Genomic DNA, 18,254 nt, shown 5'->3' with positions numbered 1-18,254 from the left:
TATGTTGAACTATGCTTGAAGGTTCCATTTTGATGTGGGTTTTTAATACTTAAAATAAATGAATTATAGTTCCAGTTGAAGCATTTTCTTGACAGTGATTAACAATGTTGAATTGTTTTTGTTGCAGTTAACAGTTTGAAAGACCAACTTGAAGATTTAAAAAAGAGGAATCAGAACTCTCAAATATCCAATGAAAAAATCAACCAACTACAAAGACAGGTATGCCAACTTTATACACATATATTTTAAAATAATCACTGCTTGAAGTACAGATTTTGTTAACAGTGGAGGAATTTGAAATGTGTAATTGGGTTTTAAAAGCTATTCTTTCTCGTTAAGTTTTGGTGTTCAAAAGTAATCTGAAAATATAATCCTTACTTCTTTAATCCATAAAACCTAGTATTCTGTAGTAGAAATAGTGAGGTTTATATTTTAATTGTTTCTGAAGTATGTTTTTATCAATCTTAGTTGGATGAAGCCAATTCATTGCTGCGGTCAGAGTCTGATACTGCAGCCAGGTTAAGGAAGAACCAGACAGAAAGCACAAAACAAATCCAGCAGCTGGAAATTAATAACAGAGAACTACAAGATAAGAACTGCCTGCTAGAGAATGCAAAACTCAAACTGGAGAAGGAGTATCTCAATCTTCAGTCAGCTCTAGAATCAGAAAGGAGAGATCGAAGTCATGGATCAGAAATTATCAGTGATTTACAAGGTATTTCTGGAAAATCTTCTGAAGTTAACATTGCTTCTTGTTTCTAGTTAGCATGGTGTTATTTGAGTCTCAGACTGTGACTGGATAAGTGTTTTATAAAACATTGCATAATTGTGAACAGCATTTAAAAAAAAAAAGTGTGGTTACATCTATAAAACATTGGTAACTTTCAGAATCACCCCAAAGGAGACATTCTTAATAGTCAGAATTAGAAGCGGTTGCATTTCAAAAATGTTATCTCTAAATAGATAAAATACAGTCTTGTTTTCACACACTAACCAGCCTCATTGATATTTTGGTACTTTTTAGGTCGAATATCTAGCCTCGAAGAAGAAGTGAAAAATGGAAAGAGTGCACTAGCCAAACTGGAAATGGAGAAAAGACAATTGCAGGAAAAGCTCACAGATTTAGAAAAGGTGACAGCACTGCTAAATGAACCCTGGTGTTACAGTCTTATGAAATTTTTGAACTTGTACTTTTATTACTTGAGACAACCAAACCTATACAAAAAATAAGCCTTGTTTTCAGCCTTTTTAATTTTTTTTTCCCTAATTTGAGAAGTGGGGAAAAAAGACATAATTTCCCATACAGTCATGATACCTTTTACTTCTAAAGTACTTAAGTACCTAATTATGTACTCCGGTGTGTACCCTAACAGTACAGTAGCTAATTTCATTTCATGTATGGAGTTTTTCTAAACTCTCATTATTGCCAAAAATAAAAGAGCCTCTGCTAATAGGATTTTTTTTAAATAAATTTTTTACTGAAATAAAAGGCTTGAAAAATTTCTTCAATAAACTTAATCTTTGAGCTGCTCTTACTACAGAATATTGGTTGTTAAGGCAGTAATTCTGTAATTGTTTGCAACTGGGGATGTCATTGTACATTTTTAGAGAACTTTGGCATTCACAAAAAAACATTTATGGAAATGAGTTCTCAGTTAGTTCCTTAGCATGAGCTCTCTCTTCTACTCCAAGCATCCTTCCAATGTTACTGTTGTTCAAAATTCTGCTGCTAACCTGATGTATTTAATATTTTGTTTCAATGTTATTTTTTCTTTAACAGGAAAAGAGCAACATGGAAATAGATATGACATATAAATTTAAAGTTATGCAGCAGAACCTTGAACAAGAAGAAGCTGAACATAAAGCCACAAAAGCACGATTAGCAGACAAAAATAAGATCTATGAGTCTATAGAGGAAGCAAAATCTGAAGCCATGAAAGGTATGTGTTTTGATGTCACAGTTGGACTTAAGTGTGAATTATGCAAAGTGGATAATGCAATCTTTCACTGTGCAATCTTTCTGGTTCGTGTCATGGCAACTGAAATATCTTGAAGAGAAGTATAATTACCAAAAAAATCCAGAAGATGGCTCTTACTTTTGAATTAAATGGCTTATGTATATTGCATCTAATTAAAAAGCTACCTACAGATCTTGTCCTTCCAATTGCAGAGCATTCACAAAGATTTTGAGCATGCAGATCTTCAAAAGGAAGTGGCAGTGATTCAGTAATAATGCCTGAGTCACTTGGCATATCAGGTTCCCAAACAGCTTCAGCTCTCTAATTTTATATTATCACAGTCAGAGCACAGTAGATTTAAATGTTTTCGTTTTAAAATTCTACCTGTTTTGTTCATCTCAGAGGTGTTGCAGATCAAACTGGAAGTTACCTAGAAGCTCAAAAGTAGGAAATAGCTCTGTCAGAAATGCTTGAAGAAGCATCCTCTGGGTGTGTATCTACTGTGAAAATTTTGATTAATCACTTTTATGTAGTCCTTCTCTTCAGTTTTAAAAGGAGAAACATGTGGCTTATTGTTAGTACAGGGTAGACATCCTCTTCCCTTTGGCCTCCAAAATCTGCTGGTTTGCACTTCACTGATGTATTATCTTTTACTTCACAGAAATGGAAAAGAAACTTTTGGAAGAGAGAGCTTTAAAGCAGAAAGTAGAAAATCGGCTGTTGGAAGCTGAGAAGCAGCGCTCCATGTTGGACTGTGATCTCAAACAATCACAACAGAAAATAAACGAGCTCCTTCGGCAAAAGGATATACTAAGTGAAGATGTAAGAAACACTGACAAAATGAGTCTTGAATCAAACCTTATTTTCAGTGTCCTAGTACTTTTCCTGTTATAGCTGTATTTAGGAATATTTGTGAATGAAAATGGTAACAAACTTTTTCTTCTCTGCCTTTGAAACTTTAAAAAGTCTATTTCATGAAATGTGGTGTCATTGTTCTGAAACATTTCAGCAATATTTATGTTAAAAGCTTTGTCTTCTATAGCAGTAAAGGCTGTGAGATTGACATGGAAAAAATTAGGTAATTTAATGTGTGCTAATGCTTTTATTCAGGAAACAGCTTTGATTTACCAAAAGATGTAAAGGAAGTCAATTAGAGACTGTTTGAATGTTGTTTTCCTGTGTAGATCTGTAAAACTCACAGGTTTCTGCTTCTTTTTCAGGTAAAAAACTTGACATTAAAAATAGAGCAAGAAACACAAAAGCGCTGTCTCACTCAAAATGACCTCAAGATGCAAACACAGCAGGTCAACACCTTGAAAATGTCAGAGAAGCAGTTAAAACAGGAGAATAACCACCTTCAGGAAATTAAATTAAGTCTGGAAAAACAGAACAATGAACTCCGCAAGTATGCAAGTTGTTCTATATGTTTTAGTCATGTTACTGATTTGAAATATTTTTGGAACAAAAGTTGAGAAAAAAATAATTTTAAAAATTACCACAAAAAATATGCTATTCTACAGTACAAAACTTAATTGTTCTTTAAAATAATTTACAGTGACTAATTGAGACTTACCCTAGTGATTCAACAATGTATAGGTTTGTATTAAAAGATGTATGTTATTCTGAAAATCTTAGAAAACACAGCTTAAATATGAGTCTGAAAACTTCAAAGAAACAGTTATTTAACTAAAGGTCTAGGTACTTTTTTTTAATGATGTAGAACTTCAGTGAAGAGGAAAGTTACTGGAATTACTAGTCTAGGAGAGTTTATCAGAGTTGGAAATGAATACTGACTGCTATAGAGTTACCAAGTGTAACCATTGAAAATATCTAGTACTAGAGATCTTTAAACACATCCGTTGGACTTTGGATAGGAGTGTCAGTAGTTCTTCAAGGTCTTACAAGTAGTATTTGCACCTGATAGTAAGTAAGGAAAGAAAACATTATTTTTTTTTTTTTTTACTTAAAGAACTTTCTTGTGAATGCAAACACAAGATTTCCACATGTATCAATCCTAGATCACTTATGACTTCGGATGTCTTGTCTCCCTGTGCTTTGCCTTTCTGTCAGCAAGATGCAGTTAGTCATGTAAAAGGTGGCCATAATGTGAAACACTGGTAGAAGTCTTTTCTGTTACATTTCTGTTGTCTGTCAGTCCGAACTGACTGTTGTTTAAATAACAGATGAATTCAAGAAAATATGCATGTCAAGGAAAACAGACATTCACACTCTCTCAAACAAAAGACCCAAAACAACCAGTGAGATCAGTGACATTTTACATAGAAATAAGATTCTGTTGGTGGTGTTTATCAATGCCTCTTACTGGTTAAACTTTGGGACACTGTTGTAGTTAGTGTGTTAGCAGTATTAAACTGACTTGTTATTAGCGCAGTATTCTCAGCTATACAAGTGAAAAAGAGAGCTGGTAGCCAGGGGAAGCTTCAGATTTAATAGCTGATGATACTTAGTTCAAGAAATTGCTGGAGATCTCAAGAGTGTGAATGCTGTCTTTTCTGTTTACTGCTTTGGAATATCTTCATCTCTAAAGCATGTTCTTCCTTTCTAGGGAACGTCAAGATGCAGATGGACAAATGAAAGAGCTTCAAGACCAGCTTGAAGCTGAACAATATTTCTCAGTATGTTTTATGCTGCTTTATTTTTATATTAATCTGTTTACTGAGTATGTTAGTTTTTCTTCTTCCCCCTCAGCCATCAGATATTTCACATCTCTAAACCAAAGCTACTTGCTTTTCTTGTGCCTGTCTCCAGTGTTGTCTGCTGCCTTGATCTTGATCACTGAGCAACACAAAAGAGTTTATGTTGAGAAATGTCCCAGCTCTGTAGGGAAGTTCAGAGGGAGGAGTCAAGCAGCTTATTTTTCCACAGTGTGAATAATCTGCATGTTTCAAGCCTTTTGCATTCAGCATCTCTTCCATACTATATGGTAGAGTTGCATTCTCATGTGATGTGACAAAACATGTGCATCTACGGCTCAGAAGGAAATTTTGCATTACGACCAAACTTGGTAGTGATCTATTTTTCATTTATTGTGGTTAGGCGCACCAGAATAAATAGGCAGCATACTTAAAAATCATTACTGGCATGTGGACATTAATTTTTATTAACAGTGCACAGCCAGTCGCACTGCAGGAGATGCCAAAAGGCTTGTTTTCTTTCACTATTATTGGAAAATTAAGATTTCCTTGTGGATTTAGGTCAGTGAGGAGAAGACCTACCTAAAGTTTTATAGTTGAAAATGCTACACACATCAAAGGAAAGAAAGGAAGAATTAAGGTCAGTTGACTGCTGTAGGTGGGCCAGAGAGAGACAATCTGTCTTGAAATCCCTGCAGTAAGTACACTCAGAGTGTTCTGTCACTTGACCTTTAGTCAGTCATTTGAATGGACAGAGCAATATAATGCTTCTTTCATTTTCTTCAGAATTCTATATTTTCATTGATTCCATGAAATTTTGAATTTCAAATTATTTTCTAGTGGTTTTTCTCTTTTTCCTGTTTTTTCTTTTTGTTCTTTAACTGTCATGTTGGTTTCATGGATTTGTGTGATTAGAATCTAAACTCCACATGCCTAATTACATCAGACAAAGATCTTGAATAGTAAAGAAAAAGAAATTAATTATTTTCTCTGCTTCCGATACTTCTGAATTTGTACAAAGTAGTGATTTTCACATTTAGAGCATCTTTAACGTATGTATACAAACATAGAAAATGTATATCATACATCTACCCATTCACAAATATACAAGTTAAAAAAGGAATAACAACAAAGTAAAATAACCAAAGCACATTTATGAATGATGATGACATTTAGACAAGTTTAGAGAAGGCATTGCACAATTATACTCCAATTAGTGTGATTAAGGAACTGCATATCATGTCAACTTGTATAATTTTTTTGGACCTTCAAGAGTATAGAGTATAGAAATCACATAATTTTCTTTCCAACTTTAAATTCTAGACTCTCTATAAGACACAAGTTCGAGAACTTAAAGAAGAATGTGAGGAAAAGACCAAAATTTGTAAAGAAATGCAGCAAAAAATACAAGAGTTACAGGATGAGAGGTAGGTTTTGCTAGTTGGACTACTAATACATAAAAGATCAGGATGGCTTTTTGTTGTTTTCTTTCCTCCCCTCCCTAATCTATCCATTTTAAAGTATATATCAATAATTTGCAGAGATTCCTTGGCTGCTCAGCTAGAGATTACTTTGACAAAAGCAGATTCAGAACAACTTGCCCGTTCCATTGCTGAAGAACAGTACTCTGATTTGGAAAAAGAGAAGATTATGAAAGAGCTGGAGATTAAAGAGATGATGGCGAGGCATAAACAGGAGCTTACTGAGAAAGACGCTACCATAGCCTCGGTGAGTTACATCATCTGTAATTTTGGTAGAGGTTGTACATGAGCTTTGTTTGCAGTTTGAGTTATCTATTGCTCTTTAGCAGATTCAGAGATACACAAGTATACCTAACATTTTAAAAATATTTATTTTTTATGATTGAAATTCAGTATTTTCTTATCTTGTTTTTTCCATGCATTTCTCTGACCATTCTTTCTTCTGTGCCCCTGTCCCTCTTACAACAAGTCCTCTTATCCTTATCCTGCCCTCACTCTGCAGCATTTCCTTCTGTCCTGTAACCCTTCATTTGCCAAATGAGTTTTGTTACATGGTCACGTGTCTTTTTTTTTTTTTTTTAGTTGGAGGAAGCAAATAGGACACTAACTAGTGATGTGGCTAACCTTGCTAATGAGAAAGAAGAACTAAACAATAAACTGAAGGAAGCACAAGAACGTATGTAATCTGTGAACCAAATGTGATTTAAATTGAAACTTGGTTTCTTCTTTAATAGTACTGTATTCATTTGTAATGAGTTTTCATAGATTTTCTTTTTATTACCTTGCTACAGAAATTACAAAACTAAAAGAAGAAGAAGCAAATGTAGGAAATATTAAAGCACAATTTGAGAAACAGTTGTTGAATGAAAGAACATTAAAAACCCAGGTAAGCAAATATATTCAAATGCATGTAGACACTGTGTTCATGTATCAAATAATTTTTAATAGAATACTTTCCCTTATAAACTATTGATATGTACTGATAAAGTTTTCTTTGTTTTTGCTCTGAAAGAAAATATATTGATTTTATTCTTCCTTCTTCTAAGTAGACTTTCAGTGTAGTGAAACTGGATCCTTATGATTTGTAATAGAGGAACTTCTAATCCAGATGTATTCCACTAGAAAAAGCCTTCCTTTCTGTCAAATGATTTGATATGTTACTGGTTTCAGTCTTGATTTATATGCCTCTACAAGTTCTATAAAGAAGTACATTTCTGATTTTAGTCTAGATTGTTTTTTAGAACAAGTGGCATTTTAATACAAAGACGTATTTTGTGTCTAGCTGGTGAAAATGGAAGGGATTATTTAAATGAGTGAAAGTGCTCACACAGCTAATGCTTGCTTTAAGTAAAAATGGCATCATTACCTTTTATATTTTGTGTAATTTGTTGAATTAAAGCAAGCTTAAAGTTTGTAGTACTGGATTGCAGAGGTCTTAGTTTATAGTTAGAAGTGCCTGGTTATAGATCGAGAGAAGACTTTATTTCTTCACAACATAACTATGGGTATTTATTAGTGTGGTTTTTGTCACTTTTTTCTTTCCCATGGGAAGGCTGTGAATAAATTGGCTGAAATCATGAATCGGAAGGGTCCAGTCAAACGTGGAGCTGACACTGATGTACGGCGGAAGGAAAAGGAAAATAGGAAGCTGCATATGGAACTGAAGTCTGAACGAGAAAAGTTAACCCAGATGATGATCAAGTATCAGAAGGAAATAAATGAAATGCAGGCAGTAAGATCCTTTTGTAAATATAAACATTGCAGTCTATATTCTGTAGAATACAGACTTTAAGGTACTGTATCCAGTCTTTATTATTGAATTTCCCCAACCGAAAGAAATACACATATTTTATATTGAGATTGGATACAAATTCTGCATTATTTTCTCTGAGTAACCAAACATTGTGATAACAGGAAATCTTGCAATTTATCCCCGCAGCAAATAGCAGAAGAGAGTCAGATACGGATTGAACTGCAGATGACTCTGGACAGCAAAGACAGTGACATTGAACAGCTTCGTTCCCAGCTGCAGTCACTGCACATTGGGCTGGACAACAGTAGCATAGGCAGTGGACCTGGAGAGGCTGAGGCAGATGATGGATTCCCTGGTATATTAATTTTATTAATATTTCTGCATTAACTGGGTTTATACCCGTGTTTTTCCACAGAAACTGGACTATTAAATTGATGTTCTGATGATTGTGTGATTTTCATCTTCATCTATTTCTACCATCTTATCGATCCTTTGATAGTGATTACTTGTTCACCTGCTAACTAAATCTGTCTGTTGTAATACTTTACCTTTCATTTATTTAAAGATTTTTTTTAAACTCTGTTGTGCTCCATTAGAACTAAATATTTTTCACTTTATTTTGGCAGTTACTTTGCAATTACTGTGTGTATGTGATGAAATGTAAAACTAATACTCTCTTAGAGATTCTATTTTGACTTCTTTTCTACTTTTCCTCCTTTATGCTTTATGTTCAGTCCATATCACTCAATCCCACACTATGGAATCCATGTCCTTTACCTATCAGCACTCTTCTACCTCTGTCAGTATTGCCACTAAGCCTTCCAGTTCTCGCATGCTTCTTGATTCCGATTCTGACTCAGAGGAAGAACCTTTGTCTTGTTCCCACAGCCCTACAGAAGTTGATAGCACAGGTGACATCCCTGAGAACCGTTTGGTTTTGTTCTTCTGTGTCATTTTCTCTGGTTCAGAACTAACACTATTAATACATAATTAAAGAAACATAAACCAAATCTGGCAGGTAGCATGCTGCAGTGGCAGTAAACATTGCCATCAAAGACATGAGAAGGTTTGCATGAACAAATAACTGGCCTGTTTTCTCTAAATGTTTGCAAATGCTTGCTGACAGTTATAAACCCACCATTTTTATTGAGGCATTGAATAAATGAGCCTTATGGCTTGTTTTCAAGATAGCCTCTACACAGTGTCTGCAGTTCTCTGTATGACCCTAAGGTACTGGATAGCAAAAAGTCAAATCTTTGTGTTTAAGTGAAGTGTGGAAACATCTCACTCCTCATAGTTAAACGTACATAATTTTCTTGTAGCTATTAATTGTTCTGAGTATTACATTGTTTTGCCTTAAGGGTATATTATGAGTGATAAGGCCCTGTTTTACTAATTCTATATTCATCTTGTATGACTACATATACACTCTTTTCACAAAGCTTCTGTTTAGAGTTAATGTTAGAGGTGGGTTCCTTATTGCATTCAAATTTCTGTATTTCTCATGAGGTTCCTTTAAAGTATGAATACCTTACCACTGAAGGTAGAACCTCTTTTGGTATTTTGACATTACTTCATCAAACTAGAGTAAAGAATAATGCATTTCCTCTATTTTCCTCATTCTCTGGTTTCTGCTTTGAAGCTTCTAATGAAAGAAAACCTACATACATATGTATTTTTTTCCTTTTTACCTCCTGTTGTGGTGTGTGCATGGATTTGCTTTGTTCTAAAGTAAAAATCATAGCTAATCTGGGATTTTTTTCTGACATAATTACAAAAGATTTGAGGTAGGATAGTGTCTTCTGTTGTTTCTCCCTCTTAGTGTTTATAAGCATGTATTGTGAGAAGTTTGGAATATTCTGCCCTTTTTCTGATCTGTTAGTATTGAACGGACACCAGAAGTGAAGAAGTCTAATGAGAAGCTCTTATTTTGTCTAATTGAAACTGTATTACAGATTACAGAGAAAAATAGGAAAATCATTATTTTAGGAAAAGGATAAACATACATATATTTTTGCCCTACATGTGCTTCCTGGACATGGGATAGACTATTTTTTACATCAACATTATGTTTGCTACACTTTCTATAAGGTGTAGTTGAAAGGAATGATACAAGGTGGCAGGTATGAGGCAAAACACATGTGACAGAACTGTTTCATGTACTTGATATGTGTATTAAAATAGGTCACCAACAGCATTGAAATGTGTGTGTCAAACAACAGCTGAGCTTCCAATACACTTGATAAATCAAATCTGACAAATGTGCCAGTGTAATATAAAATACTGCAAGTGTGTGAAAGGGCAGTTGAACTCAGGCAAGGCCTAAGGGTTAGCCAAAAATTACTTATTTTGCATTAGAAAGTCTGGGAGATACAGGCAGAATTAGAGAAAAGAAAAATTTACAGACCAAAGAGTATGACTTTGAATACTAAACTGACATTTTCCCCAGCATATAGGGTATGTAGGTATTTGTGGTGGTAATTTGCCTTTTTTTTGGTCTTGGATTTGATGTTGTGTGGTCTGTACTAATGTCTTTAGGTGCTATCGTAAAAAAAAAAAAGCAAGGTCAATAGACATAAGGCTTTTAAGACTTGAAAAAAATTACTAAAGGGAATGTGTGTGCTATAATTGCAAGTTTGTTCTTCCCCCTCCTCCTCTACTACTTTGTGATTGCATTGCTGGTTATTGGCTGTACTCAGGGGTAAATTATTTAATATATTCCTGAACATTTACCATGGTAAACTTCGCAAGATCTCGAACTGTTAAATAGTTCATCTTCTCATGTTTGCTCTCTTGCTTTGTTATTGACGTTCAATAACTTTTAAAATGGACAGTAGTTTCAAAAATAATGTTTTGTCTGTTCTTTAATGCATATCTCTTTTTCAGAATCAAGACTGGAAGGCTGGCTATCAATGCCTGTTAGAAATAACACTAAAAAATTTGGATGGGTTAAAAAGGTAAGAAAACCAGATTTACGTGTTTGTTTTATGCATTGTCTCAACTTTAAACTTGCTGTAGGTTTTCAACAATTCAGTTTTGATTTGGTATGTGTTGTCTCATTACTTAAATGTGTAAAATGTGTTGGCTGGTATAGCTACATCTGAGAGGAGAAGTTTAAGACAATTGCAATAGCTTAAGACACTTCTTTGTATAGCCAGAGGTGAGAACAGTCATTCATGATCTTCAAATGTTTATACATGCCATAAGCATTCCCAGCAGTATTTCATAGCTGGAATTAGACAGAGTCTAGAAACAGGTGCTTTTGACAATTTCTTTAATTAGGAAATAAGACTAAAAGCTACTTCTTCTGCCTTGTGCAGCCTTCATTTGTTTCCTGCTTCTCAGTAGCCTCTTTGAGGAGTCTTTGTCCAAAATGTAACATACAAATTTCCTTACTGCTGTCATACAGTTAATTCTAGGAAAAATTCTGGAAGTAGGACATTTTTTAGGTAATTATCTTTTTAGTGAACATTGCTAGCTATTCTGGTAAGTATAATAGTGATCTTTTAAAGTATGATCCCTATTAGTTGTGATCTGCACACATGAAATAGGCAGAGGATGACAGTTACTCTCTCTAGCTGTCCAAGTGAAAATTAAATCAATGAAATAGAAAGGAAAAGCTTCTGTCCTACTTTCTTCCAGACTTTAATTTTTGTTTCTTCATCAATATTTAAATATGTTTAAAAATCAGTTAATCTGATAATATAACCTGATTTATCAAGTAATCAGAATTTTGTTTGTTATGCAATTAATTCCTTGGCATGGATTTAGTATACAGTACTACTATTGTCCATTTAGATACCATTTAATCAAATTGTAGAAAAATATTGCTACAACATATGTTGTAGCATATTTTTGTAGCATATAATTTCTGTGACATATTTGACATCTGTGATGAGCTGGATTAAAACATGTTTTATCCTTTTGTCTCCTAACAGTATGTAATTGTAAGCAGCAAGAAGATCCTGTTCTATGACAGCGAACAAGACAAAGAGCAATCTAATCCCCATATGGTATTGGATATAGAGTAAGTATTGCCATGTGTGATTCCTTCTTCTGATCTGTAGATGAACGCTGTTGGAAAGACCTGTGACCAAAGGGCCTTTTGAGGTCCAGTCTGGGAGCACATCATCACTTGGGGACATGATTTTTTTAAAATCTGAGCTGTAGAGCTGGACCCTTGGGTACCCACAGTGCTGAAGAGTGGGGTTTGCTGTAGGCATTGATGCAGGAGGAGCAGTGTGGTGCTCAGGCTGAACCAGGGGGCTGCACTGAGCCCTGGTGTAACTGAACTGCCCCCTGAACTAGCTCAGCTAGACCTTCCTCACACACACTTGGGAGCAAAGCATGTAAAGAAAACTGTGGCAGAGCAGATATAATTTTCAGTATTTGTGTATTTTCTTTTACAACGTTGCCTTACAGGTGGGTTATATAGTTAATTGATTTTCTTAATAAATGCAGAATGTGGCTATTCAGAGCATGGGGACAGGATGGTGATAGAAAGGTGCCAGCGGCCATTAAAGTCATATGATGATGGTTTCCCAGTGCTTCTGCAAATACAGCTTTGTGACTTCTTTTCATTTAGGGTTTTTGGGAGTTCATGTGCAGGATTGAAAGACAGGGCTTTGCCAAGTGATTAGAAATATGTACAAATTTGACAAATACTTAATGGCTCTAAGTCTTAATGTGATATGTTGTATCCTAAGTTAATCTGTCTCATTTATCATTGTGGTAACATTAATTTTTGTCCTTATTGAAACAATTTCCTATAGCAAACTCTTCCATGTGCGACCAGTCACTCAGACTGATGTGTACAGAGCAGATTCCAAGGAAATTCCTAGGATATTCCAGGTATTCATTAATAAATTAATGTTTCTAGTGTAACAGACATTTCAGACATTGTCAAAAACATTGTCTAATGAAATATTTACTAAAACACCTTGGAAAAATCGTTCCTAGTGTACTTCTTCAATTTTAGACAATGACTCTGAGTTTATATTTGTCATCTAGGAGTACTGAGATTATTTTGCTTTCATTCTAGATCCTATATGCTAATGAAGGAGAGAGCAAAAAGGAGCAGGAATTTCCTGTGGAGCCCATGGGAGAGAAGTCAAATTACATTTGTCACAAAGGACATGAGTTTATACCTACTCTTTACCACTTCCCAACCAATTGTGAAGCTTGTATGAAGCCACTGTGGCACATGTTTAAACCTCCTCCTGCTCTGGAATGTCGTCGCTGCCATATCAAATGTCACAAAGATCACATGGATAAAAAAGAAGAGATTATAGCACCTTGCAAAGGTAAATAGCAAGTATTTGAATATGCGGATAGTGCTGGATTCACAAGGCATTCTTATAGATCAGAGGATTCTGGTAATGGTGTGACACCAACTAAACATAAAGGTTGCCTTGTCTTTTATTAGTACATGGCCATGAGCCCTTTTCCGAGGGTGTCTCCATGAGGGTCACTCTGCTTTGAGTTCATGGCACATGGCTGTGGTGTGCACGTACCTGTTGTGTTGCTGTCCTTGGGCAGCAGAACGTGGTGGTTGTAAGGTGCTCACACTGTGTCTTGTGCTCTTCTCTGTGGGAGACAACAGTACTATGGAAGGGGTTACATTTGGTGAAAGTTGCTCCTTGTGATTCAATGTTATATAATTTCTTAGTCTCAGTCACTCCTCTTTGTGTTATCTGTGTCTTATTCCATGTGAATGTGTATCTTCCACAGTACTAAGTTGTTACTCTATAAATATAAGGAGAAGGCACTGTCTGCAGCAAGGGAACCTACTGGTTCATTTTGCTTTTGACCTCTCTGCTGATTTCTCCGTGTTGAGTATGAGCGTATGCTAATCAGACAGCTAATTTTTGATGTGTGTCTGTGTTTAGAATAATAACAATATAAATTTTCATTTTTTAAATCTTATTACAGTGTACTATGATATTTCTACGGCGAAGAATCTACTACTGTTAGCTAATTCTACGGAAGAACAGCAAAAATGGGTGAGCCGACTGGTGAAAAAAATACCCAAGAAGCCTCCAGCACCAGACCCCTTTGCTCGATCTTCTCCCAGAACTTCCATGAAGGTACAGCCAAACCAATCCATGAGACGACCAAGTCGACAGCTTCCTCCAAACAAACCAAGGTGACACAAGAGCTGCTATTTAATTTATTGTTCTAAATGTTTTACTACAGTTGGTTTCAATTCCTTATACAGGGTAGGACTCATGCTAATGTCTCGTGATTCCTAAAAGAATAGTCTTATCAGGTTCTTCTGATTTGGTAAAAATTGTCCATACAATAATCGGTAATTTACTACTGGATCACTTCTAAGGAGCAGAATCCTATGAGCTGTGCTGTGGAAGTTGATAGCATTCTGCAGGTAGCATTTATATGATTGCACAGTGCAGAGTTTCTGGGTTTTTTTCCAGTTTGCTTTTTTTCATCACCTGCAGTACTAGATTATATTTGCTTCTGTCAGTTCCCAGTGCTGGCAGCCTGTGAAAAGGTTGGTCTGACTTACTTTGTTCATTGCAGTATTCCAGTTCAGCAAAGGCTTAACATTTTTTCCCCAGAGAGGTAATTGGGCAGTGCCTAGACAGGATTGTTGTCCTTTTTTCTGTGACCAGACTGACACCAGTATCTCAGCTGGCTGAGTGGCCAGAGTTGCAGGGGGGAATGCAGGGAAGCACACTCTTGCTGTGATGCTGCTGTTACCACAAAACATCCTTATGCTATGAAGAGTTAGATCTTACACAGATACTGGTATTTTAATGGGTGGAAAGGCATAGTAAAAGGACTAGAGTAATTTAATTTCACTTCCCTCCCAACCTTCATATAGTCTAATTTTTGGCAATTTCATTTACATATTTAAGAGAGAGTTTCTTTGTGCAAAACCAACCAAAATATCAGTGACAGGATGGAAGCATGAATCAGGGAAACATTCATGACAGTTTGGGGGACAAGTAGATTACTTTTCTTCTGCATACTGTTTACAGTCTAACTTAATGGTGTTACTCTGTTTCTTGCTGTTAACATATAAAGGTATATTATAAATTCTGATTTTTTTCAATAGGTATTCTTAGGTGTCCTGAAAATAATTCTTCTCCTTCCAATACCCCTTTTTCAGTCTTGAACTTTTGTACAAAAGGCTTTCATAGCACAGTATTTACCATTCTATACTGGTGGGAAAAGGAGGAAGATGAATAGTTTTGTGTGTAAAGCATGTAATTTTTCAGTTTAAGTTTCCAAGTTAGCCGTGCAAATATGCCTAACAGATGAAAAGTGTTGTTCTGTGAGGTCATGTCACCTATTACCTGACTAATGCAGGTCTGTCAAACCAGTGGAAATTTGTATGGATTTAAAGACCTTTAAGTAGAAACCACATACTCATAGATAACTATTGCTATAAAAATTGCTATGGCAAATTTATCTCAGTGTTGCTTCTATGAGGCTTTTATGCAAGGGTTTACCACGTGAAATGATTAATTTTCCTTTATGAACTTTATTAACTGTGAAGATGCAGTTGCCAGTTCAGTCTAGGGACTGAGCAGTGAGCCCTGGCAGCCAGGCAGGCTCTGGGACTGCTGAGGACAAGAGGAGCACAGCTGGATGACTGAGGGGAGAGATTATACCCCTCTGCTCACTCCACAGTCAACACTGTGGCAGCACAACACTGCCTCCACCTTTGAGTCCCCACATTCCAGCCAGACATGAGCACACTGGGGAGGGACAAAGAGGCCAGCAGGATGGTCAGAGCAGACACCTGAGGGAGCTGGCCTTGTTCAACCTGGATGATGAACACGTCCAGGGGCTCCCAGAGCAGCTGCCCCAGCCTGTGGGGAGGGTATCCAAGAGACAGAGCCAGGCTTGTCAGTGCTGCATGGTGGCAGGCTGAGAAACAAGGGGCTCGCCTGAACCAGGAGGCACTCCAGCTGGATAGAAGGAAAAGCCAATGCAGAAAGGGAGGCTGGACAGGCTCCATCCTTGGAGGCTCTCAGCACCTGACAGGACACCTTGAGCATCCTGGGCTGGCTTTGCATCTGACCCTGCTTTGAACTGGAGATTGGGCTAGAAACCTCCTGAGGTCCCTTTCAAGCTGCCTGGTCCTAAAAATGTTGTCCCTGCTAGGAATTTCACACAGTGATGGTTTCTTCAAGGTTTTTATGGCTGTTCTCTTTATGAGGATTTAAGAAAGGGAAAACCAATTTTTCATAGAGACCACATAATTTCTGCTTAGTTATTTGGTTCGATCGTGCCAAATGGATAATTCCGAATTGAAAAAAAAGCTAAATGTATTTTACTTCCTTATAAATTGTTTAAGTGTAGTAGCCATAGTTCATGTAAAAAATGAACATTGAGCCACTTCAGGGCTGTATCACATTTAAAGGTTTAAATAGTTTAAAGCCTGAAAATACAAATTCCCCTGAAACCCATTTTGTTGAAGACATGCAACTAACTGTATTAAACAATGTAACATGTTTATATTGATGCTCTCTTAGGGTAAGGTTTCCATGCCTGCATCCTATGCTTGGCATACAACCCTAATTAGGATCCTTCCAGCTCACTGGAGAGATGACTAGGCTACATCGTTTGTTGTAGCTGTAGCAGCTCAAAAGTTAGTACTTAAGATATTACAACAGAAAGAGATGAGTGCTTCTAGACAATGATTCACCCCATCCCAAAATAAATGCCTCAGATAAGTAAAATGACTCATTTGCTGACAGGGTTTGCCTTGTGTGCCTTCTTTGTTCTATAGTGACCATAGAAGGAGCACAGACAGGGAGACCTAGACAACAAGTTGATATATCCTCTTTTTTGGCATTGCTTAACTTTAAATAATGAGCTACAGAATAGCTGTATAGTGTAATCACCCTGTATTTGGGATACAGTAAAATCCTGCTCTGTTCATTTGTACATTCAAATGAAGCTATCTTATTCAGTGCTCTTTTCAGCAATCAAAATCACTTGATTTTATTGGAAAAATTGTTAGGTTTGCATTATTGTCTGGAAGGGAATAGAGGGAGGGCGTAAAACCACCTCAGTCAACAAGAACAGCAACATAACAGAAAGCAGATAATTTTATAGAAGGTACATGTTGGTCTTGCCCACTGAAATTCTAGGGGAAAAAAATCAATATGGTAAGTGATCTATATTGAATAGAATTATTTTTGAGATGAATTTGCAATGAATTCAATATTCTTAACTTACATGAACAGTAGCTGAATCTTCATACTCATGATAGGCAAAGGAACAAACCCACCTACCTTAAACAGTCTTTAAAAAGGTTTAGTGATAGGAAAAGGAATTTTCAAATGTTTTATAGAAGTGTGACACTCATTAAACATCAAACCCTCCTGTTGCAGATTACTTGATCTGGCATTTAAGGACTGGGATTGGTCCTTTGATGATGTTGATGATATTGATGGTGATGATGATGATGACGATGTTTTTGATTTCTGAAGAAGTATAAGGGGTAAATCTAAATAGATAGGAATGGATTTGTTTGCTTTTGAATACAGCATGCTATGTTGGATTTTGTTTCTCAAAGCAGAGAAAATACAAGATCTCATTTTAATATTTTAAACAGAAAAATGAGATTCTGTTCATCATATTGATCTTTTAGAGGAGTCATTTTCATTAAAACAATGTTGTTGCCTTGGTCAGTGTTTTTACTTTTCTAATCTTAGATCCTTTTTTTTTCAAAATTCATGTCTGCCTGCCTGAAAAAAAACCCCAAACCTGCCGTTTTTAGGGTCATTGCTCTAATTAGATTAGCATCTCTAATGCTAATACTGCCAACCTCAGCAAGAGGTTATTTGAAGGATAAAAGGGAGATGGTAGCAGTTGGATGTTTAGCTGAAATAGGCTTGGTATTTACAAACACTTTTCATTTTTAAGCTTTGAATATAAACTGACTGGTCTATGGCTAGCAGACATGAAGTCACTGGAATTCTGCATTTTGCTTTTCTACCTCTTTTCTGAAGTGAATTTGACTTGCCTTTCCTTTGCAGTGCTGTGCTTTCTGGGTACCTAACCACGCATTTGCAAACTATGTAAACAAATGGGTTTGCAGCTTCTGTGATGTGGTTTCCTTGACTGCTTTAGAAAGATCTGGCTGTTGCAGTGACCTGAATTGTCCCATGGCTTAATTCTGGATGTACTGCAAAGAGCTTTACCTATTTTATAGACCTCAGTATCTGATCATATCACACATTGATGCAATCTTAGATTTACACAGAAAAAACCTAAATGTTAAATGCCTAAGAATTGTTTTAAACAGTATGCAAGGTGTGTCTCAGCTGTATAACAGTGGCACTGGGCTGCTCCTCAGCTCTGTGCTCAGGGAACTGGAACTGCTCCTGCAGAACTTAACTGGTTTAGTGTTCACAGTAACGAGCATAATTAA

General features: G+C 36.1%; 1 protein-coding gene across 5 annotated transcripts in view; it reads left to right on the top strand.

The window, feature by feature from the left end:
- The window catches only part of ROCK2 (Rho associated coiled-coil containing protein kinase 2), a 103,261-nt gene that overhangs the window by 74,452 nt on the left and 10,555 nt on the right, over positions 1 to 18,254 (top strand). For 3 of the 5 annotated variants that reach the window (XM_014894977.2, XM_014894978.2, XM_014894979.2), the window contains 18 exons: positions 128 to 219; positions 469 to 715; positions 1,025 to 1,131; positions 1,781 to 1,940; positions 2,620 to 2,780; positions 3,179 to 3,363; positions 4,525 to 4,594; positions 5,936 to 6,039; positions 6,154 to 6,340; positions 6,676 to 6,769; positions 6,885 to 6,979; positions 7,646 to 7,825; positions 8,033 to 8,201; positions 10,733 to 10,803; positions 11,785 to 11,873; positions 12,619 to 12,697; positions 12,888 to 13,149; positions 13,778 to 13,991. In XM_014894977.2, the coding sequence (XP_014750463.2) occupies positions 128 to 219; positions 469 to 715; positions 1,025 to 1,131; positions 1,781 to 1,940; positions 2,620 to 2,780; positions 3,179 to 3,363; positions 4,525 to 4,594; positions 5,936 to 6,039; positions 6,154 to 6,340; positions 6,676 to 6,769; positions 6,885 to 6,979; positions 7,646 to 7,825; positions 8,033 to 8,201; positions 10,733 to 10,803; positions 11,785 to 11,873; positions 12,619 to 12,697; positions 12,888 to 13,149; positions 13,778 to 13,991 (2,566 nt within the window). Of the gene's footprint in view, positions 1 to 127; positions 220 to 468; positions 716 to 1,024; positions 1,132 to 1,780; positions 1,941 to 2,619; positions 2,781 to 3,178; positions 3,364 to 4,524; positions 4,595 to 5,935; positions 6,040 to 6,153; positions 6,341 to 6,675; positions 6,770 to 6,884; positions 6,980 to 7,645; positions 7,826 to 8,032; positions 8,202 to 8,580; positions 8,758 to 10,732; positions 10,804 to 11,784; positions 11,874 to 12,618; positions 12,698 to 12,887; positions 13,150 to 13,777; positions 13,992 to 17,211; positions 17,587 to 18,254 lie in introns of those variants that run through there. The other 2 variants (XM_088162409.1, XM_088162410.1) reach the window with 2 other exon arrangements.

Source organism: Sturnus vulgaris, chromosome 3, assembly GCF_052056855.1.
Source record: "Sturnus vulgaris isolate bStuVul1 chromosome 3, bStuVul1.hap1, whole genome shotgun sequence".
NCBI classification, from domain to species: Eukaryota; Metazoa; Chordata; class Aves; order Passeriformes; family Sturnidae; genus Sturnus; species Sturnus vulgaris.
The sequence above is the reverse complement of the archived record's forward strand: the minus strand, read 5'-3'. Positions and strand labels throughout refer to the sequence as shown.